The sequence below is a fragment of the Prionailurus bengalensis genome, chromosome B2, assembly GCF_016509475.1.
Source record: "Prionailurus bengalensis isolate Pbe53 chromosome B2, Fcat_Pben_1.1_paternal_pri, whole genome shotgun sequence".
NCBI classification, from domain to species: Eukaryota; Metazoa; Chordata; class Mammalia; order Carnivora; family Felidae; genus Prionailurus; species Prionailurus bengalensis.
Genome location: NC_057349.1, coordinates 150,424,493 through 150,446,784, shown reverse-complemented (window position 1 = coordinate 150,446,784; position 22,292 = coordinate 150,424,493). Strand labels below are relative to the sequence as shown.

Sequence of the window (22,292 nt, the reverse complement as noted above, 5' to 3'; positions counted from 1 at the left end):
AGCACCAGTGCGTCAACCAATCTACACCCATCGGTCCGAAGTGTGAGAAACGGCACCCAAATAAAAATAACCAGATAAGCTAGCAGCTGGTATTAAATACGCTACATGGAAGGGCGTAAAAGCACGTAGGCGTTCCGCACAGACTCCCTCGTCGTGCTTTACCTGCCAGACGCAATTAAAAACAGGTCTGAGCAAGGACAACAGAACACGCTAAAATGGCCCGCTGGGTCCTCCCCGCTGAGGAGAAGCACCATTTTCAGAAACGGGCACAGCTGCAATTCTCATAATTACAGGTACAGAATGCTACCTCGCAAATCTACAGCAGGCACCTTCTCTTCAAAACCTTCATTCTTCTCCGTCTGGATGGGGTCGGCGAGGAACCTTCTCCGGTGTTAAGGTCCCCAGCTCCTCTTTTTACTGTTACCGACGAACCCATCCGTGCTGTCGCGACAAAGGCAGTTTCTGCCCACTGCCCGGCAAGCTGCTTCACGTCTTTTCACTTCCAAAACAAGGCTTTCCATTCTTCATACAGATGCTGCTTTGCCCGACCCTCCTCCCCCAAAAGCGTTAATGACAGGAATGATAACCTAGCCTCTAAACTTACTCCAAATTAGCTCAAAATGGTACGCTGTGCTGTGTGGTCTACTTGCGTTCAGTGCCAGGTAAAGGGCGCTTCAACCTAAGCCACACATTTAACACAGGCTGAGCTGCAAGGACAGACTGTGTTAACCTGGGATGAGACGAAGAGGACACGGGCTCAGTGTTTTACACGCAGAGAACGAAGGGTGGGCTGCTATGGAAGCCACCTGCAGGAAGCTACGTTTGGGGGAACAGGCCTAGATGGAAGCAGCCGCGGTTCTTTACAGCAGCCATCAGCCCGAACCACAGCCACTCTTAGCCGAGAACTAAGGCGTGGTCTCAGAAGCCACTGTCACCAGCCTGGCTGGTCTCGCTACGCTGGCGGTCCTCCCCTCATCTTCAGATTAAAAAAAGAAAACAGTTACATTGTGATCCGTGTGTTTATAACTTTATGCCACAGAAGACACTAACTCGTGTCTTTAATGTACAGTAAAAACTCCATTAAGGGAGACGATCTTGTTACGATATCTGAATACAAATCAGGGCCAAGGTGTCCTTTCGCTTTTGGGATCCTCGCTGGAGACAGGACCGGAAGCCTATCAAGGTCACCCTTAAGGCAACAGGCAAGCGTCATCTGCCTATGTTCCCACCCATTAACAATACCCTAAAAAATGTTAATGCCCCGCAGTGAAGGACCCCCACATGCAGGCCGTTTACTGCTACCGGGCTCAGGCACCCGACTCGGGTTCAGCCCACGAGCCCCATGCGGGAGAGGAAGTCCGCTTTGTGTTTCTTCATGGGGAAAGCCATCCCCATGACCCCGGGCCCTTGGTGTGCAAGTCTCTTCCCTGGGCACAGCCCATGGCCCCGCCCGTTCAATGTAAGGACAGTGACAATTTTATCAGCAGCTGTAACGCGTGCCGTGCGGCTTGGCTGCTGAAACGCTCTGGCTTTGCAGGGACAGGTGAGCCTGCGTGGGGCCGCATGGCTGCACGTGGCCTACCACGTACATCGGGAGCTCTCTCACAGCAACTATCTCATCTTGCAACCACACGAGTCTGTGTTCTACTCCAACATGCCAACAAGCTGGCTTTCATTCGAGCATATTCTCCTCCTACTTCCTGGAGTCAAACTGACCCTCCCTGAAGGCAGGCTTGGACACCACCCTCGGAGCCAGACCCCGCTCGCGAGGCGGGGGACTCCGGGGGAGCAGGCAGGGTCTCTCTACAGGTGCAGCTCTCAGCTGGGTTCCTACTGACTCTTGAGGTTTTTATGATCTTGCTTTCGGTTCAGCCCCTCGTATGCCAATTCCTCCAGTCCCACACGAAGACCAGACAGGAAAGCGGCCTACGAGGGCGGACCTGGCCTGGGCCTTCCCATGAGGTCAGCAGTAGAGATGCTGAAATCGGTGACAGCGTCACTCGGCTGGTACCACCCCAAGGGGAGGGAGTCTTCCCCTTGAGCTGTCGGGTCCTCAGGGCCAGGAGATGAACCACTAAGACGGTAACAGGACAAAGCCTGAGACCAGGCAACTGAGAGACTGTCAGGTCACGTCAATTTCTAGTTGGAAGATAGCTCCTGGCAGGAGTTTCATGAGCAGGAGGCGTTGTTGTGCAGCACGATATGAAATAAATATAAACTCAGAAAATGCCGGTAAGAACCTTGACTCTCACTCTTCGCGACACTGCGTGACTTGTCACTACTGGGCGTGCCGCCTCGTCTGCTCTGCCTCCGTCACAGGTTCCCCCGGGGGAAGTGCGTGTAATTGTCTGGCAACCTATGGCAACGGAGGCCCGGTCACACAGCCCGTCCCTCCCTGCAAACTTGAGTGGAGCCGGGTGCGGCTACGGCGGAGGCTGACATCTGCCCAACTCCACACAGCAGGTGCACGGAGGCATGGACGGAACACCAGCACTTCGTGGCCGTGGGAAGACCCAGGACGTTTCTCTAAATGACAGGGTTCTGAAGACTCCCGAGATGTGATTTTTTTTTTTTTTTTAACAGGATCACCCTAGCTGCTGTGTTGAGAACAGACTGTGACACAGGGAACAAACGCAGAAGCAAGGGAGTCCCCTGCACTGAGCCAGGTGGGGACAGCAGTGGCTCAGGCCAATGTGGGTGTTGAGGTGGTCAGATTCTGAGAAGTAAAAACAGTTTCTTGATGGAGAGAAAAAGAGGGTTATGGTAACTAAGGCTTTTGGACTGAGCAATTAAGAGAATCAGCTGAAATGCAGAAGGCTGAAGGTAGACAAGGAGCATGTTGGGGGTGGGGGGGGACGGTTTCCGAACATGCTGAGCTTTGAAAAGTCTTGTCTGACTGCAGGCGGAAGTGTGGGCCAGGGCAAGGCCTGGGCTAGAAACGCAAACGCGGGTGTCGCTGGCTTCTCCAGCTCCCGGGGTCTGGAGGCGGGGGCATGGGGGCCCGGGCTGGTTGGGGTGCTGACCACTACAAATCCAGAGTGAGAGCAGAGCCGGTGAGGTGGCCCCCCAAGCTCATGGAGACTGTGGGCTGCTCCCGACAGAGCACCTGCCCCATTCATCCCAGGGTTGTACCCAGGAGACACCGTCACAGCCACGCGGGGCGCTGTCCCTACACTCCGCTGGCACTTGGGCCACCCCCTGTCCCGGCAAGAGGACAGGCGCCTGGCAGAGGCACCTCCCTGTAGACAAGCTGCCAATTCTGACCGAAGGACTCTACGTAAGGACACCGCTGTAAGAACGGTCATGTTTGCCAGGAAATGAGGCTAAGAAATGCTCAGAGATGTGGGGGTTGAGGCCAATAGGAGTGAAAAAAACTACCTTTTAAGGAAAGAAGAACTCTGAAGTGTGTCTTCAAAACACAAATCCTCGTGTCCTCCTTCATCCCTAGGTACTGTCTATCTGTCACATAATCTGCACAGAAGAGTCTCGCTAGGCCTACAGAGCTGGAAAATCTCTACCAGCCAGGGCCTCGGGACAGTAGCTGGTGGGCAATGGATGCCCAGAGAGGATGTAACATGAGCATCTCAAACGAAGAATCTGCTCTAACCAGTATCTTCCGACCGCCCACCACAGGTGCATGTTGCCATACGAAGAAGTACGGAGAAAACATCCATATTTTGTCTTTGTCTCATGGGGGGCGGGGGAGGTAACGCTAAAACAAATAGGCTCTTTGGTTATCGAGGCGGGAAACGCTTCTGGGAGGGGCTTCTCTGCACAGCGGTCGTGCCACCACACTGTTGAGCTAAAAACGGGGGAGGGGCTGTCATTTGATGAGGAGGCCACTGAAGTCAAACGGAGATTCAGGACGTTTTAAAAGTACTGTCGGATCCCGTCCTTGTACGTTTAAAAAGTGACCAAAAAAAACGACCTCAAGTTATTAGGAACGTTTCAGCCGGCGCAGAACTCGTGGCCGGTGACACTGATAATGGCCTTGGAGCACCACGGACACTAAACGGTCGACTGAATCTCCCGAACGTGGATACCAAACACACTGAATCGAGGGGCACAGTTGGTTGAGTGCCCGACTTCGGCTCAGGTCACAATCTCACGGTTCGGGAATTCGAGCCCCGCGCTGGGCTGCGCGCTGACTGTGTGGAGCCCGCTTCCGATCCTCTGTCCGCCTCCCCCCACCCCCGCAGCTTGCACTCCCCCTCAAAAATAAAACATGAAACGAACAAAAACCCTGAACTGACCACAGAATGGGATGTCAGGTATGTTTCGGCAGACGATATGGCTGGTGAAGCAAACTGAAGTCCATGCGAGATTATTAAAGAAAACGGAGCAACAATTACCAAAAAGCTCTCTTTTTCTGCCAACAGACAGATGCCAGTTACATCTTAACTGGCAAAACAACGTGAATACCAATTCGGTTGAGTTTCTAGTAGTCGGTTATTCAAAATCTACTACCAGGGTAACAAAAATGAAATAGGTTATTCGTTGCAGGTTCTTTCGTTTGCTCGCGTATTTGTGACTCTACGTAAAAATACACAGAATCAATTTTGTGACTAAAACTGAGAAAAGGTCAAAGCCATAAACAAACAGTAACACTTAAAATTAACGGAGGAAAGCAAAGAGTAACTAAATCTAAACACACGGAAAGGCATGCTTCTCGATCCCGCAACTACACGCCTGCGCTAGGACGCCCCAAGGAGCTGCGTCTACTAGGAACACAAACCACCACCACTAACAGAAAAAAAGAAAATCAAGACAGGAAAAAAGTACCAAAGGGAAAGAAATGAGAACATACCAAATCTAGAACAGAGATTGCTGGCAGACCAGTCTGCTGCAGTAACAGAGAAGGAAACAAAAAGAAAGATGAAGTGTGAAAAAAAGTCAAGTTTAGACCGTATTCCACCCCGCGTGCTCGCTGCTCCCGCGCGTCACCTGCGTTGGAGGACGGCCCGGGGAGCACAGCGAAAACTGTGCGTGGACTTCAGGCACCCACAAGCAGGAAAATGTCCACACGGCATTAAACACTTGAGTTTCGTTATTCTGATACACGGAAGGGACTTTAAAATTCCTCTGAGCTGTTACTTGGGGACTAAGATATTCACCTTAAATTTGATTAATGGTGAACACGGAGACACTTTTCACTAAAATTGTAAGAAACTTTCCAAATGTCATAGTTCACGCTGAGGCTTTGAAATGGTCACTGTGAACTATTTGGAAAACCTGACAGGCCTTTAATAAAAATTCACAGCTAAGAATAATTAGAGAAATACTACAATGCAGTCGCTAACTTTTCACTACGGGGCGGGGGGTGGGGGGTGGGGGATACAGTTATAACAATAAATGTTAACAACGTCTACCGATTTACCATACACGTCGGCTTTTGGTTCAGTATGAACTGCAGTAAACATCGCTGTTTTCTTGTTGTCCCGGGGACGGGAGAGTTGGGCCAGGGGCACACGCCCTGCCTCTAGTGGCACTGGCCGAGGACAGGGAGGGGACCCTGCACGGAGCACTCAGCCAGCCGTGGACACGGTGGACACCAGGGTCCTGACCCCAGGGTCAGCGCTGTGCTGAGAATTCTTACGCTACAAGTAATGCATCGTTAACCGGATGCGCTTTGAAATAAAGTAGCACTGAGGGTAAATACAGTTGTTTTTCAGGAGTTTATTACTGGTGACTTAACATTTGGGTGTTCGTTCAGCTGGATGTTGGGTAAAGTCCTACATCCCCTTTGCTGACAAGAAGCGTGTAATAAGAAGTGTGCGAAACGTTTCAGGACAAAACTCACGAGGCAAACCTGAAAAGGGGTCAGAGTCGGCTGTATGGACTGGTCACTATCTAAGGTCACTCTGTGTCCTGATGTGGAAACATTCAAACATCTGACGTAACAGTTACTTGTTTAGATGTCTGGCAGACAGCATTAAGTAAAAGTGGCAATTAGAAACCAAATCCAGAGGACGTGGTCTCGGCCGTCTCTTCCCAGAAAGCTGCCCTGTGTGAGACCTCCTACCGTGTGGTCCACAGCACTGTCTGCAGATTAATACCGGCAAATGCCCCTCCGTTCTGATAGGGTAATGGAGTCTTCAATCTGGCATTCTAACGATCTAGCGCACGAAACTGACACGACCTTTCCTTCCTTTGTTTGATGCGAAAAGCACAAATTACTTTCGTCGTATGGAGAAATTAAATTAAAACCCTAAATTCTCGGTGTCTATACTCCCGCTGAAACAGAACGGTTTAGTTTCCTAAGTACCTGCTTCGCCGCGTACAGCCAGTGCGCGGAGTGTCCTGCTGGGCAAGGCTGCGAGAACCGCAACTCTGGGACTCTCTCAACAGTCCCCTCCGTCACCCACCGTCCAGTGCCGACCATCACGACCTGGGCCGGGCAGGTGTCCTGCCCCCCGTTCGTGAAGGGTGCCCTGGCCCACGGTTCTCACCGTCTGCGCCGCGGCCAAGGCGGCTTCCGTCGTGCAACAGCAGAGCGGTGCCGTGAAGACCGCGTACGGCCCACAAAGCCTAAGATGGTTGACTATCTGGCCGTGTAAGAAAAAATCCTGCTGACCCCCGGGGAGGCCTTCAACTGGCTCCGAACAAAGTAGCGGTTACGAGCTTGTTTTCTCAACTGAAGCGCTAACGAGAAGGACAAATGGGAGTCTGCCGACTTGAACAGCAAAGTTCCACTTGGATGGCAGTGAGCCCTTCGCAGGGAACACGCCCCCCAGCCCGGCCGGTCGTGCGGGACCACCAGCGAGCGGGAGACGGCGCGACAGGCTACAGGCCAGGGGCCCCCCTCAACCCTCCAGGGCCCCGGGCCGGGAGCGCCACGCGCTCGGGGCAGGGAGCACAGAAACGCGCGCCCGCAGCACTTTTCCCCTTTACCCTTGCTCTCCGCTCAGCCTCGAGGCGCTGCATGATCAGCATGGTGTCCACGTCGTCGTCCTCCTCCTCCTCGTCGTCCTCGTCCTTCTGCTTGGACTCCTGCAGTCTCTTCTGGAACTGCCACTCCAGCATGAGCTTGCGCAGGCGGTCGCTGTCCTCGGCGCTGCGCTCGGGCTTGCTCTGGAGCTCCCGGATCTCCCTGCTCAGCATGTCCACGATGTGCATCTGCTGCTGCTTCTCCAGCTTCTCCCGGGCGTCCCGCTTCCAGGGGTCGGGGGACAGGCTGTCCCCCGAGGACAGCTCCTCTTTGCTGACCGTGATGTACTGCAGGTCTCGGCGCTCGATGGTGCGTGGCTGCTGCTGGGGCTGCAGCTCCCGGATGACCGTGTCCTGGGGCCTCTGGAGCGTGGAAGGTTTCTCCGGCTTCGTGTGCGCGACGGTCACCGGGGAGAACGCGGCCGGGTTCAGGGCCTGGGAGCGCATCTGGCCCAGCTTCCGCTCCTGCTCCCGGCGCTTCCTGTCCCGCTCCTCCTCCAGGCGGGCCTTCTCCTTCTCGTACCAGCGCTGCTGCTCCTCCCGTTTCCTCCGCTCCGCCGCCGCCTGGCCGCTGGGAGGGGGCGGGAGGGGCAGGTCCACGGGGATCCCGTCGAAGTCTCCGGCGTAGTGCGCGGGGGGCGGCGGGGGCGGCGGGGGCAGGTCCGTCTGCGCGGGCGGGGGGGCCGCCGGCAGGGGCTGCGCGGAGGCCGGCGTCTTCCAGCGCCCCGGGCCGCTCTTGGTCAGCGTGGAGGCGGGGGTGCCCGACTTGGAGCAGGGGTCCAGGTGCTCCTGGCTGGACGTGCTGGAGCCCACCGAGGAGCTCGGCTGGATCCACACGTCGCTGTCGGACTTGCGATCCAGCACCGCCTCCAGCCGATGCCGCTCGAGTTGGTAAGCTTTATCCTCCCGAAGTTCCTCCTGGGAGCGGGTGACGCGCTAGAGGAAGAACACGGAAAACCGTTATCTTTCGGCCACTTGGAAAGAATTATTAAAAACTCACAAATATTGCACCTTGAGGAAGAAAACATTTTAGGGCAATTGTTTAGCGAATGGCACACAGAGGCGGAGACCGCCCAGGTCTCTGGCGGTGCGGGGTGCACGATGTGGGGGGGTCAGCGCTTCTCCAGTTACAAAAAGGGAAGGGCCGTGCTTCCTTCTCTGCATCACTGTGAAAAGGAGGCGGCGCGGCGCACAGAAACGCAGGTGCTTTACGGACGGCGCCCTTCCCCCCTCTTGTATGGCCGCGTGCACACATCTCCGCTGTGGTTTCCCACGCGACGGACTTCGCGAGGAGGAATGTGTTCAGTCTAACTACGCGAAGAGCAGCAAAATCTATTTCTCCGTCGTAAAGTTCGAAGTAAGAGCAGTAGTTCTCAAATCTTTACTACCTGAGCCATGGTCCCAGGGCTGACGGGCTGACAGAGCTGTGCACAGGCCAGGACAAGCCATGCACCCGAGCCTGTCTGTTCCAGTCTTAGAAAGCAAAGTACAGAACACAGTGCCATCGGTCGCTGAACGCGGACGTGTATGCGTGTGTGTCAGAGATGAAACGAATACACTGTTTCAAAGGGCTAGGAGGCTCATGTCTGAAAAACGGCATGTCTGAAAGTAGTTTAAAGTGACAGAAATGACTCACTAGGATGTCAAACATTTTTTCCTGTTCTGTTAATGTGTAGAAATTGAAGATGTAAACCTGGAAGGTAAACTGTTTCCCTTTCCTTAAAAAATAAGCCAAGAAAAAAATGAAGTATCACTTGAAAACACGGTAGCCTGATAGAAAAATGGAACATTTACTGCCAATATTTTGCTATAGCTTTACTACAGACACAGAAAGTTTCTTGATCGCTGGACAGTCTACAGGGCACAAAAAGGTAGCTGACCCTCGAACAAGGCAGGGGACAGGGGCACTGAACCCTGGGTAGTCAAAAATCCACGTACAACTTTTGACTCCCCCAGAAACTGAACTACTAACAGCCTACCGCCGACTGGAAGCCTTTCCCGTGACATAAAGAGTCGATCAGCACACAGTCTGTTTCCTTATGTACTTACTGTATTCTTACAACAAACCACAGAAAAGACAAAAACCACAAGGATGAGAAAAGACAGAGCACCATACTGAGAAAATGTGCGTAAAAGTGGACATGAACAGTCCAGACCCACATCATTTAAGAGTCCACCGTACCATGAAATGCCCTACGTGTAGAACAGATCCTCTGAAAGCATAAACTTGTGGAGTTCACGCCTCCTCCACGGCATTGCGGGACCTGGCTCCCGGTCCTCCCGGCTCAGGCCTCCGCTCTCCTCGAGGACATCGTTCTAGCTCCCGGGGCACACCTGCTCCACCTCTCCGTGCACCCCTGGCAAGTCCTACTCTTATGCTCTGTCATTTCACGATCCAAGTAAGCGACCCTCCCACACCCGGATGTCCCGGTTTCCTGGCCTCCTCTTCTAGGTGCCCGTTACCCACGTGTGGGGCAGAAGCGGACGTGCACCACGAACATGAATGTGGAGGCTTACTAAATGCTATTCCCGTAAGACAGGAGACACGTGTGGATTCTCTCGACATATGGGAAGCGGGTCTTCCCTGGGGAGGGAGCAAGGCACATGAGCATTCACTGTGGAAGAGAAATCTGGAGAAATCCTCTCTCGCAGCCTGCTCCAGCCCGCTGGTCGAGCCGGCGGGGGGTGTCCGATACTCTCGAAGAGACTGGGCTTCTCGGGTAACGGGACAGGACGGAGCCGTGGACCTCAGGACACGAGGCTCTTCCTCGCTGTCCGTGCTGCCTCCCGTGACTGTGACTGTGACCCCTCTTCTGCTCTCCCACCCTCCTCGGCTCAGCCCAGTCCCACCCTCAGCCCCCAGTCTCTAGAGCAGCACAGCCGGAACGCGCTACCCGGGCCCGGTGTCGTCACACATCCCAGACCATACCTATTTTTAAGCATACATCTGACTTCTCCCAGGCTCCCACGGTGCAAAGTTCTCTTTCTAAACACAAGACACATCTGATGACGTTCCCCAGCTCCACCGCCCTGACGGCCCCTTCTCTACTAGCTCGGATAGAACCTGAACCCTCCATCTTCCCGTCACCTGAACCCTTCCGCGTGGTTCCAGGCTGCAAGGGCCTGTGACGCGCCCCACCCCCCGGCTCCCGCTCAGCAGCCCACCCGGGCCTCCTCCCCTGTCCGAAACGCTCTTCCCTCAGAGAGCGGTAACGGACCGCGGGAGCCCAGGCGCCAGTCGCTCGGCGGGGACCCACGTCCCTAGCAGGACCTACTACCCCGTGTTTACTTCCTCTGCCTCGCTTCCCCGTCGCATCGTTAGGGTCACGGGTAGGGACCCCGGTCACGCCTGCGTCCCAGCGCTTGGGACGGCTTCTGGTGTAAGTAAGAAAAAACACAGACCGCTCGTTTCTCAGCCCTGGAGCCCGTGACCCCACCTCACAAACTGTCATCAGGGTGCGCTATTACTAGCACTTTGTGAATCGAACTTCCAGAGAACAAAGAACTCCTTTTCACATTTAGTATTCCCTCCCATCCCCTCTTCCTCAGTTACCCGGGAGACCACGCAGGACAGCACTGTCCTACAGAGCACGTCGGCTGTAGCTCAGAAACCATTCAGACTCCACCCTGCCAAACCAATTCTCTTTGGGGGCGCGGATGTCCGTGGCCTCCTCTCTGACCTGCATCGCGGGGCCGGACTGGTGACCATCTGTGTGTACGTGCGGCTTCTCCTCGTAACTGGGCCACTGGTTCTGAGGGGGAGCCACGCGGTCCTGGGACCTGGAGGCCGGGAAGGTGAAGTACTCCCTGGTGTACGTCTGGGTGGGGATGGGGTAGGCCTCAGGTCGAGGTGGAGGGGTCTGCTCCTGTAAAACGTGAAGAAGAAAGCGGGCTTTTGGCAATTTGTACACGGACTCATTTAATTTCCAATATTCTGTTTTAAAATGTGGTTTCTGTGTATTTTTAAACCTGTGTTAAGAATTAAAAGTGGTCCTCTACTAGGAATAATGAAAAACATTTCATTTTGCCCTGACTTATCAATTTAAAGGTAATTCACCTATTCTATTAAAAACAAAAAAAGCAGTACTCAGGGATTACAAACAATGCTAATCTACAGAGCGTGAGCGTCACGAGATAATCTAGGTGTTCAACCCAGCGAGAACGGTTCCCTCCTCTCTCAGACCTCAGTGCAGAGGTTTCCGGTGGAGACGGACGTGATCTTAGCGGCTGCTCCAGGGGCGTACGCGCTTTTCCCTCCGGGACTGGGGGGCTGATCTGCGTTGGAAAGAGGCAGGGAAAAGAAAGGTGACTCCTGGGAGGACAACTCGACACAACGTCACTTAACGTCCTTTACGGGTGGTGAGCACGTGCCGGGCATCTTCCAACGGCCGGTGAGGAGTCAGCACAGAGACGAAAACTGGGGCACGGGAGACATCAGGGCTCCTCGTACCCACTCCCCTCTCTCGAATAATCAGAGCCCAGGGCCAGAAAGTATTACGTACAGACTGGCGGCCAGCAAACCCTCCCGGCAACGGGACAGTCAGTCAGTATTTCAGGCTTTGCCAACCTCGTGAGTGTTGCATTACCCTTCCACTGAGCCTCCTTCTTGTTAACAACCCCTTAGAAGCATAAAACGTTCACCGTCCCCTGCCGCGGACGTGGTCAACGTACCGCCCTAGAGCATCAGGGCAATCAAACGTTTTCGAACTTCGTTCTTATTACCTGTCGGAAGGACAGTGCTTGGGGTATCTCTCATGAAAAACACATCTCAGCCAGCACACGCAGGCAATGTCGTTCTGATAACTAAGAAAGCACAGGGTGCCCACCCCCCCGGCCTTTTCTGGCCGTGACCGTGCGTGTATCTGGACAAGAGCTAGCTCAAAGGCCAGGGAAGGAATGGCCACAGCGGTCCCTCTTACTTGCCACGTTGGGGCTGGAGCGGTGGTCAGCCCGGTTCTTCATCAGCCTGTCATCGCCAGGGAGCTTCTTCGGTTCGCTGTACTCCGCCCAAGGCAGCTGAGGGCTCTCGGGTGACCCGTTTTGAGCTGAATTGTTATAGAGCTCGAAACCTTCGCTCTTTGGTCGGGGTTTCCCTGAGCCACGACGGTCTGAAACTGAAGTCAGAGTGCACTCAGGGTCTCTTCAATTGTTCAAGATTTTATTTTAAATACCCTAGTCTTCAAGAAAGATGAACCTACAAATATTTAAAATTTCAAAAGACCTTCTTCTTAGGTGAAGGAATAAGGTAGCGTTTAGTCTAGGAATCAAATCTTTCTAGAGAAGCTTAAAAGTGACATTTAGCTATTATTGATGGGAAAGGTGCTCTTTCAAAGCCGATTTTCTCAAAGTCCACCAAACACACTCCCCTCACTTTCTAAAACACACGGGAACTCTGTCAACCCCGGGGTGAGCTCTACTTCTGGCCTCGTCTCCCTGCACGGTCGCCCCGGCGTGTTCTCTGCTCGAACAGCTTCCCTCTGACCTGTAACTCACGGTTGGGTTTGCCTCTTGGAAGCGGCTGTAAGCTATGACATCAGGCACCAGCCTGGCATCGTGTCAGGAAAAAAGTAACGAAGGCCTCTCCTACAGCACATGGTTTCGTCAAGACGCGGTTTGTTTGTTTCAGCGAACGGTGGGTCTGGGTTCTCAGAAGCCTTCTTGTGTGTGTGTGTGACCCTTAGGTCGACCTCAGGCAGGTGCTGGCCTGGGAGGCTCCCAGATCACTGGCCAGTGGAGAAGAGAGCTCCATCGAGGCCAGACCTGGCAGCTGCACACAGTGAGCATGGTAAATGCAAAGTATATAATGATTTAAGAGACGATGTGAGTCCTAATGGGTTTTCTCCTGTGATTTCTGAACTGATCCTTTAAGAAAGCCCTAAGTTTATATTGGTTTTATTCCGGGATTTTTGATGTAGCTATAAAATCATGGTTCCCACCAACAAATCATCTTATGCGAACTGAGCTTTTAAATCTGAAGTGAACTACGCAGAACGGGATAATCACGTTCCGTCTCAGCACACAAAGGACTGAAGTAACTGCTCACATACACGCACACGTACATTCTTCCAGTGGAGAATTCTACCTGTTCTTTGAAGACTTTACGTCCCTCACCACCTGCTTTACTACGGCCAAGTGCCGGGCCGGTGGAGACTCTCCAGCCGGCCCCATGGGAGGTGCCGGGGGGGCAGGACCTTAGCGAACCCCCACACGGCCGGAAGGCCAGCGGGCCTACACCGGACACGGTCGTGAACGACTTATCGTGGCCATCTTGCAAGGGATCGCATCCTGAGCTTGTCTTTAAAATTGGGACAGCACCTACTCCGTAGAGTTTTGTGACTGTCGAGAGAGGCCGTGACTGTAAAACGCCCGGCACGCGGTGAGCGATCAACACCAGGTGGCGACCGCGACAGCGGTCATGGGCAGACGCGGCGTGCAAGGCTGCGCCAGGAGCGCTCACCTCTCTGCATCATCGGGGACGGCTGGTTGAGCAGGGTGGCCAGGCCGTGGTAGATCGCTCCTTGCTTGGCTACTTCCAGTGTCACCACGGAACTGGTCCTTGTCATGAGTTCTGCTGCCCTGGGAAGAGAGAACGGCACTAGTAAGGGGAAAGGAGAGCAGTGCCCGCTCCTCACGATGGCCGCCTGTGACCACAGTAACCGCACGTCGTGCGGCCTCACCCGCTGTTCTGAGCAGCAGCTTTGAACCCTTGCGCAGGCTCCCGGCTGCCGGCTCCCTTCCTCAGAGACCAAGAACTATCCTATCAAGAACAGTGAAAGGACTTTCAGGAATCCTCAGGATGTGCTAAGAATAGGCTTTTTTAAGCTTCAAAGAAACTGCTCCAGACCAAAATACACACTCTAACATGCTAACAAGAGAGGGGTCATATACACGAAGTTTATATTCAAAACTGTGAAGATTGGGGCCGCCTGGGTGGCTCAGTCGATTAAGCGGCCGACTTCGGCTCAGGTCACGATCTCACGGTTAGGGAGTTCGAGCCCCGCGTCGGGCTCTGTGCTGACAGCTCAGAGCCTGAAGCCTGTTTCAGATTCTGTGTCTCCCTCTCCCTGACCCTCCCCCGTTCATGCTCTCTGTCTCAAAAATAAATAAACGTTAAAAAAAAAAAAATTTTTTTTTAAAAAGTGAAGATTAAGGGCAGATCTTTCTAGCATTACTTTTTGTCTTCTAAATCTAAATTTACTGTGAAACATCCTGAAAATGCCAACCTTAAACAAATACATAAGCGATACCTTTCTTGAGAGAGTCCTACCAGACTTCGTCCATCCACACTGAGGAGCTGGTCACCTGCGGCCAGGCGCCCATCCTGCGCACACCCAAAAGGTACGTGTGTTGGGCGGGAGGGACGGCAAAGGGCAAGAGGGGGAAGAGGAAAGTCAGCGGTAAGTATGCTCACGTTGGTCTTTTCAGCAAACACCACACTTGGCATTTTATAACAGAAAGTATCACCGAAGTAGCTCAGGTCGTTTGCTAAATGTGACACGCGGTGAACTCACAACGGGAGAAATCATACTAACCACATCTGCAGCACCTCCTTTTACGACAGACTTGACATAGATTCCGAGTTTCTCTTGACCAGCACCCTAGGCAAAAATAGGGTAAGAAACATGGCATTGAAAACACGCAGTGAAATAAAACCAGAACAAAAATAAAATAAAACAGGTACAGAGTGGTAACACAAGTCCCGGTTCTTGCTTCCACACGAAAATCGGCACTACATTAACACTCTGCGTGGTAAACATAAAGGAACTGGCAGGAAATGTACCCATTTTATGTTCCTAAATTCAGGAAAAGTACTCCTGCAAGGCAGGTATTACCAACCCAGCTGATGAGGATACGAAGACACGCGACCCGAGTGCAGATTCCGGCTGAGCTCTGAGCAGCCCTAAGTGGGTAAGCTAATGCTACCCGGTGACACATACCGTTAGCCGCTTTGATACAAAGGCAATTTATTACAGCACTTTTGCGTTCCTATATCCCATTATTTTTTCGAAACCTGTCGTTGAAAATTAAAACAAGAAAAACCTTCTTGCGGCAAGTAGGAGGGGGCTTTAGGCAGCGAGAAGATCACGTAGAGAATCTTCCGTACGACTCAATGGAAGGATCACGTATCGTAACTCTAGGTGAATCCTGGAGCCCCAGTCCACACAGAGGGCGCACCAGCCTTGCTTCATGTTACGCCACGGGGGACTCGGCGGTGGGGGGGGGGGGCGGGGGTGAGAACTTCCAATGTTGGCGTAGTAGAATCGCCAACATTCTACACGGACATTTATAACCATGACATAAAAATCAAACAGGGGCAAGATATCGGAACGAACAAAGGAAGCAATCGTGCATGAACTCTCACTTGGATATTCCTGCCAATGTTCTACAACCGAGTACGTGTTTCTTAGGTCACAGTAACCACGGCAGTTATGAAGTATCGTGTCATAAAAGCAAAACTATAAAAGGGATCACACAAAGCTGTAAAGACTGCGATTTCAATACACGACTTAACTGAAACAAAGGTCGAATACTCTGGAACTATGTAATTTCCCCCCAAAAGCCCTCCGTGTCTCCCTCCAGTTACAGGCAGGCTGGAGGAGGACGGTGTGGCTGCCGGGGCCCAAGGCCTCTCCCCCCGTGGTCCCCTCGGGGAAACTCCAGCACGTATCACGCCCCGGTTCTGTGAGCCTAAAGCCATCTGTTGCGTGGCTCATTTTAAAAATGGCATAAAATGTCTCAATTTAACAAAACAACTCAATTTTGGGAAAGCTCCAGATTTCCCATGGCTCCATTATCTGGGAACTGGGCTGATAAAAGCCGTGCACAAGGTATAAGCCCGGTGCCCTCTCTGGCAGCCCCCCACCCTCTGGCCTAGGTGTCCCCTAGGCCACCTGCCCCCCCAGGAATCACCCAGCACTTTTAATACAACAGGACAACCAGGTGCAGCCTGTGACCTTTTCACCCCCCTCCGCCAACACCGAGGTAGTTTGCAAAGCTTTGTGCTTTTTGGTAAATCTGAAATTTCACAATAAAGAAAATACATGGCAGGCACTCGATAAATGGCAACGTTCTGAATTTTAGTGAGTCACTTAGCAAAAGAGCTTTACTCAGGCCAGTACTGGGTTTCCTTGAACTTGGGCAGCTAGCTCACACTGTGGGAAATTCCTTCTAGGACAGCCTCCTCCCTACCCCCATCCGTCATACGGGGTGTTCCCTTGCGTGTGATCTGACGTCTTCAATACATTCGACACTTTTATGTACTCTGCGACTGAGTGCTGAATTCCGCAACTCAGCTCTTTTAAGTGAGGATCTCGTTCACTCGACCCTCGCTCACTGAACGCTTATGCTGACTCAGGCTCTGGACGTGTGTCACCGAACGGAACGCACCCCCTGCCCTCACGAGGCCTGTGTCCTACACTAGACTTTGCAGCTGCCTGGCAAGAACTCGGGGGAACCGAAAAGCTCCCTTCTCCCCTCCCACAAACGGGGCACGCTACTTCCTCACGGACAATACCTGAGGCCAGAATTTCTGTGAAAATAGGTTCTGAGGGCAGAGCTACCTTTTCCCTCCGCGCTCTGACAGAGACGCAGCGCCTACGGCCTTTCGGGGTGCCGGTTTCAGTGCGCGCGGGCACGGCCACCTTCACAAGCACGATCTGTCGGCAACGCGATACCGTCCTCGTAACGCAGACGATAACAATCGCTACTCTGTCGATTCTCTGCCTTTGGCTAAGATCAAGTGCCAATATTCAATTACTGCCATCTTTGAAAAGAAAACCGCTGAGCAGTAACACTGATAATATAGTGTTTTTAGGAACAGGGATAGAAACGACAGAGTACCAAATATACACATACATTTTAAAACAATAAACGAAGACCCTCCTGCCCCGTTTCCGGCACACTTTCTAAGGTTCCTGTTAATGATGAAAACAGCCTCACTCACTTGGACACGGTGCGAGGACTCCATCCACAGTCACAACACAGAATAAGAGAAAACGGGGACTCCCGTCCGCTCGCCTCAGCCCAGAGCCCGCTCACACACCTGGGGCCGTTCTCGGTCTGGGGAGTCCCACCTGCACGGTCACCGTGAACCGCGGCTTCCCTGTGGGATCGCTTCGTGCTCTCACCCCCCGCCCCTCACTTCACACCGCGGGGAGCCACGAGGCTGTTCCACGGCCACCGTGCGTCCTAAACAACTCACACACGCTTGAATCTGGCGGACTCCGCGTGAACCGCAAGTAACGTTTAAGAAGGCCGAAACCTGCAGCGCCTCCAGGCATTTACCGCCCACGTGCAAGGACACTCACGCGGTCGCAGTGTAAATATCCCAGGGAGACACTGGGCAGCATCGTGGCCTCACTCTCTCAACAGTCCCGGCGAGCCCCCGCCCCGTGACTGGCCTGCCTGGCGCGGGAGCCCCTTCTGGAAGCACGCCCGTCCGGGCTCCTGACCAGAGGCCAGCTGACAAGCGCCACACCCCCAGAACCCGGTTCGAGTCCTCCCCCTGCAGCACACCGTGCCTCATCCCCCCGCCCCCCACCCCCGTTCCATCCTGTTTCCACGTTCCTGCCTTTGTTCGTACTTGCCACACGCCAGTCTGATGCATCGTGTCTGCCAAAGCACCGTCGTCATTCGACCCCGGGCTCACCTGCCCCCGCACGCCGGCCCGCCCACCTTCCCCACGACAGGCCAGACACAGTCCGTCCCTCCCTGACGCTGCTCCGGCGACAGGACAGTGCGGACGGCTCTCCCCCCGGCCCCTTCCCCGGCCGCTGCCCGATGCGCCCAGAGTGTGCTCACTCCTTACTGGGACGCAGCCCAGAATCTTACCGACGGGATCCGCCGGTAGGTTAGGAAGCAGCTCGTGTGGCCATCGTACACTGAGCTGGTAACAGAACACTGGTAACGCTGTAAAATTACTAGTTCATAAAGTTACAAACCCTCAGCATTTCTGACCACGGCGGCAAACGTGCCGTTTCGGGAAGAAGCACGCACATCCGTTACTGTCAGGTAATGGACGACGAGAAAGGCACAGTATTTGAGAAATGGCATTTTCTTGCACGATGGGAATTTGCCTACATTCTAAGCTATAATCCCATCTTTTAATTCCAAGTTCAACGTATCAGTGTGTCTGCTAGTTAGAAAAGGTGCTCATCTGAGGAATCATGAGACCATGATTCTGAGAGACCTCAATTCAGAAGGTCCATTTAAGGCCGGTCATAAAAATGGACTTTAATTAAGTCAGTATTAAAAAAACATACTCTTGGGGGAGGGTGCTACACAGGAATCTGGATCTGGAATATTCTAAAGAGGCATCCACACTTCGGTCGGCATTTGAACCTTCTCACTAACGTGGTCTCAACCTCGTACTGCTTACCTAGAAGAATTCTTTACCGCAAGACCACACTGCCTACATTTTTCCCACGGCTGTGTTCTACACATTCTCTTCCGCAGACCCACTCCCTTCCCTGCTTCTATCTGGCTCCTCCCACCTCCGCTTATTTGAATCCTATCTATGCTTCACATGCAGCCCAGTTACAAACTGGCCATAAAAAATTGAGAGTCGCATACTGCCACAGGGAGAAATGACCAGTTCACTGGCGACTCTTCTAGAAAACAAAATTACAGACAAGTACCCAGAAGTGAAAGAACTCAGGAATTTCTAACTACACATGCATACATATATGTGTGTATGTTTATATACGATCAAGATGGGTAGTTACTTTAGACCCAAGACAGTCTGTGACCCACTCTGAGGTGGCCCAGTGTCTCCCCATGTGGCCACAACAGCCCTGGCCCGGAATGTCCGCCTTGCCAGGTGGGCGGGGGCGGGGGGGGGGGCAAGCGGGTGCTGCTTCGCCCTGCTAAGGCCACTCGTACTGGGAACAAGTCGGCTCTCGGGAGGCCCCAAGGCAGGCTCACCATCTATCTGGCTGTAGCAATTCCACAACTTTATGGAGCTCTCACTACCTGCCCGCTTCATGCGAAAAAAAGAACGTTACAGACAATGATAAAAGCTGTATGAAACAAAATTTATTGCAGAAGCATTAAGCCGCTTGACTTCTGTCTTACTTCTGAACAATCCTATGCACACTGACCTAGCCCAAGAAGACTGAGCTCTCAGGCAAGTCCCCCCACCGCCTCCTGCCTTTTCCAATTAAGAAAGGAAAACGGGGCCCAGAAGGCGTTTGCTGCTACGCACCGGTGTGACACACGTGTCACTAAGGGAATGTAACGCGCAAACATTAACCAAAGCCAATTACAGGAATACAAAGAAACAGTTTTGCCAGTGCTGGGGAAATGGAATTAGACACTATACAGCGTGCTGTCTGATATGGCCGCCACAGGCCACACGTGGCTAGTCCGAACTGCAGTGTGTATTACATATAAAATATACCCAGACACGAGAGTTTTGTATGGAAAAAAGAATCTAAGGTATCTCATTAATGACTTCTATTCACTACGTGTTGGAATCATAACATTTTGGATATATTATGTAAAACAAAACACATTAAAATTAATTTCACAGTTGCTTTTTTTTTTTTTTTTTTTTTTTTTTTTAGCGTAGCTAATAGAACATTTAAAATTAGGGCGATGGCCACTGAGGAGCGTACCTGACGGGATAAGCACCGGGTATTGTATGGAAACCAAATTGACAATGAATTTCATGTTAAAAAAAAAAAAAAATTAAAATTACCTATGTGGCTCACACGTTCTATTGGACAACACTACCCTAAAACTATTTTTTTATGGCATATATATTATTAGTAACCACAAGCACTAGCAATAAATTTGTAGTTATGCAGACAACTGGCTAAAAATAAGATTTTTACAATATCAAATCTATTGTAGGTAACATTATACGTCCTGATTTCCAACCATGGGAAGAGTAACCACAAACATTAAAATGTAAAGGCCAGGGGCATCTGGGTGGTTCGGTCAGTTAAGCATCCGACTTCGACTCAGGTCGTGATCTCACGGTCCGTGAGTTCAAGCCCAGCATCGGGCCCTGCGCTGACACTTAGAGCTGCTTTGGATTCTGTGTCTCCCTCTCTCTCTGCCCCTCCCCAACTCACACTCTGTCTGTCTCTCTAAAAAATAAACATTAAAAAAGAATTTTTTTAAAAGGGTCTTCTGGAAAGCAGTTATCTATTCCAAAGGCGTCAGGAATTATGAATTCCACGAGATCCAGTTTTGGAATGAATGGAAGTACTGAGAAGTAATCTGTTGCTCTCAGAAGCACATTTCCCCTTCCAAAGGCACGGGAGGGAGGGAGGCGGCACAGCGCCTGGATGCTCCGGCTGGCCTCTGCCCTGCAGCCCCACCGGGGACTGCAGACAGGTAACCGGATGTGCACCAGCGGAGTCATGCCAGAGAGCAGCAAAGAGCTAGAGGCCCCGTCCTCGGAGAAGCAGCGGACACGACCTCACTCCCGTGTGATCTGAGCACCTACGCTTTTCGGGTGCACCCCGAGTCTGCCTCTTTTTCCTGCAGAATGGAAGGAAGGGGCTGGAGAGGGCGGGGGGACTCCCGAGGAAGAGGAGGGCAGGGTGGAAGGAGGAGAGGCGACACAGGAGTGTCCCGGGACTCACTCGAGGAAAAGGGCACAAGAGGAATGGCAGGGAGCTAACAACAAGGCTCCCAAAGAGAACGACGGAGGCGGGAACGACGACCCCCCCAGAACCGGACAGGACGGGCGCCCACGGGTCAGCAGCTTACGTGTCGGAGGAGAAGAGGCCGCGGGGAAGAGGCTGATGTGGGTCCGGCCAGCACACCTTCGGGAAGGCCCAGGGTGAGGCCCCCTCCCCTCAGGCACAGAAACTCGGTTGGAGGAGCCCACGCCTCAAACGCTCAGTGGCAACCGGAGCGTGTGGGGGCTATGATATGAGTAACAGCATAAAAACATCATCACATCACAATCCAAAAACAAAACAAAACAAAGCCAGGCTGCAGCAGAGGAAGGAAGGCATGCCGGTGTGGACTCAAGCCTATTGTTCCCAGAAATGGAGACGCAGTCTGGGCTCTCTGCTGAAGGTTCTAGAACAATAGTGGGCCGAGAGGACCCCAAGAGCCCGGCGGGCCTGAAAACTCATTAGGACGTTCCGTAGGACACTCTGCCCACACGCTCCTTTCTCAGTGGCTGAAGCTGCTTTTTTCTCATCAGACAAGGAGTTCTGATTCATAAACTATTAAAATTCAGACTAGGGTTTTAAAAACACTGCAAAGTTCTCTCTTCTCGGTGGGAATTACCTTAATTCCGAAATGATCAGTTTTAAACCTTGTGCCTGACACAGCCTCAAGTACGTGGCTGGGTGCTCGGTGCTCCCCACCAGGTTTGGCAGCAAAGACGCGTCTACACTTGGTCTGTTACGCCAGGCTCCAGACCCAGCGTGTTTGCTGCTTACCCTCTCTCTGCACAGAAGACCAAAGGAACATATCACATCTACTCTCTCCCTCTTTACCAAATGAAGAAATGAACTAAACAGGAGATTCCTAGGTGGGCCCTCCCGATGGGCTGCAGGAGGTCCTTGGATCCCCAAAAACTATGCAAAATGTGGTGTGTACGTGGGTGCACCAGGGCAAAGGCGCAGGGCTCCCCCCGAGGCCCTTCAGGTGGCCTGGGGACGAAAGCGGTGAGCCCAGTAGGCGAGCTCCTTGCGTCTGTATACCCCTCGTGCAGGGGGGCGTCTGGACTCCCAAGCCTTGGCTGAGAGCACGTGGGCGAGGCTGGGGCAGTGTGAACCTTCCTCCCACCCGGCTCTGCATCCTGTGGGCCCCACACACACAGCCCTGCGCACCCGGTGTCCTGCCATGTGAAACGGTTCTGCTTTAGAGTATTAACGTTTCGTGTTCCTGCTATGTTAATGCTGTAATAGAATCCACTAATTCTGTCGATCCAAGATAGGAGCACTTAGACCATTATTATAAAATAGGTAAAAAAGGTATTCTTGTACATGATTTACTCTTTCGCTTTTAGAACAAAAATATAAAATATTACTTCCAAATTCATGAACAGCAGCCACGCAGGGCACTGGTCATTTCATGTAACTTAACAGAAAATTATTTCTGGCATTTCCATGGAAGAAACTCCGCAGTCACACTGCATACTTTGAGACTGACTTTAACAAGGAACCAAGAAATTCCTGACTTCATTTCTTTGATTAAGTCTCTCCCACGTGGTCACACTAAGGACATTAAAGAACATAGGAATGAAGGTCTCAAATTCTTCAAAGGACTAAATTGTAGTTCATAGCAGAATTCACTCTTCTAACAGTGAGGTGGTATATTAATAAACATTGTTTTCACCTTCTTCTTTAAGGCATAGTAATTTTGTGTTTTAAGCTAATTAAATAAGATTTTAAAAC

The 22,292-nt window shown here is 52.3% G+C and overlaps 1 protein-coding gene across 18 annotated transcripts in view; it reads right to left on the bottom strand.

Annotated features, from left to right (window-relative positions):
* The window catches only part of AFDN (afadin, adherens junction formation factor), a 141,917-nt gene that overhangs the window by 11,019 nt on the left and 108,606 nt on the right, over positions 1-22,292 (bottom strand). For 11 of the 18 annotated variants that reach the window (XM_043592755.1, XM_043592754.1, XM_043592760.1 and 8 more), the window contains 7 exons: positions 14,460-14,525; positions 14,175-14,248; positions 13,385-13,503; positions 11,847-12,041; positions 11,111-11,202; positions 10,608-10,793; positions 6,892-7,863 (listed from right to left, as the gene is read on the bottom strand). In XM_043592755.1, the coding sequence (XP_043448690.1) occupies positions 6,892-7,863; positions 10,608-10,793; positions 11,111-11,202; positions 11,847-12,041; positions 13,385-13,503; positions 14,175-14,248; positions 14,460-14,525 (1,704 nt within the window). Of the gene's footprint in view, positions 1-4,807; positions 4,844-6,891; positions 7,864-10,607; positions 10,794-11,110; positions 11,203-11,846; positions 12,042-13,384; positions 13,504-14,174; positions 14,249-14,459; positions 14,526-22,292 lie in introns of all 18 variants that reach the window. The other 7 variants (XM_043592748.1, XM_043592752.1, XM_043592751.1 and 4 more) reach the window with 1 other exon arrangement.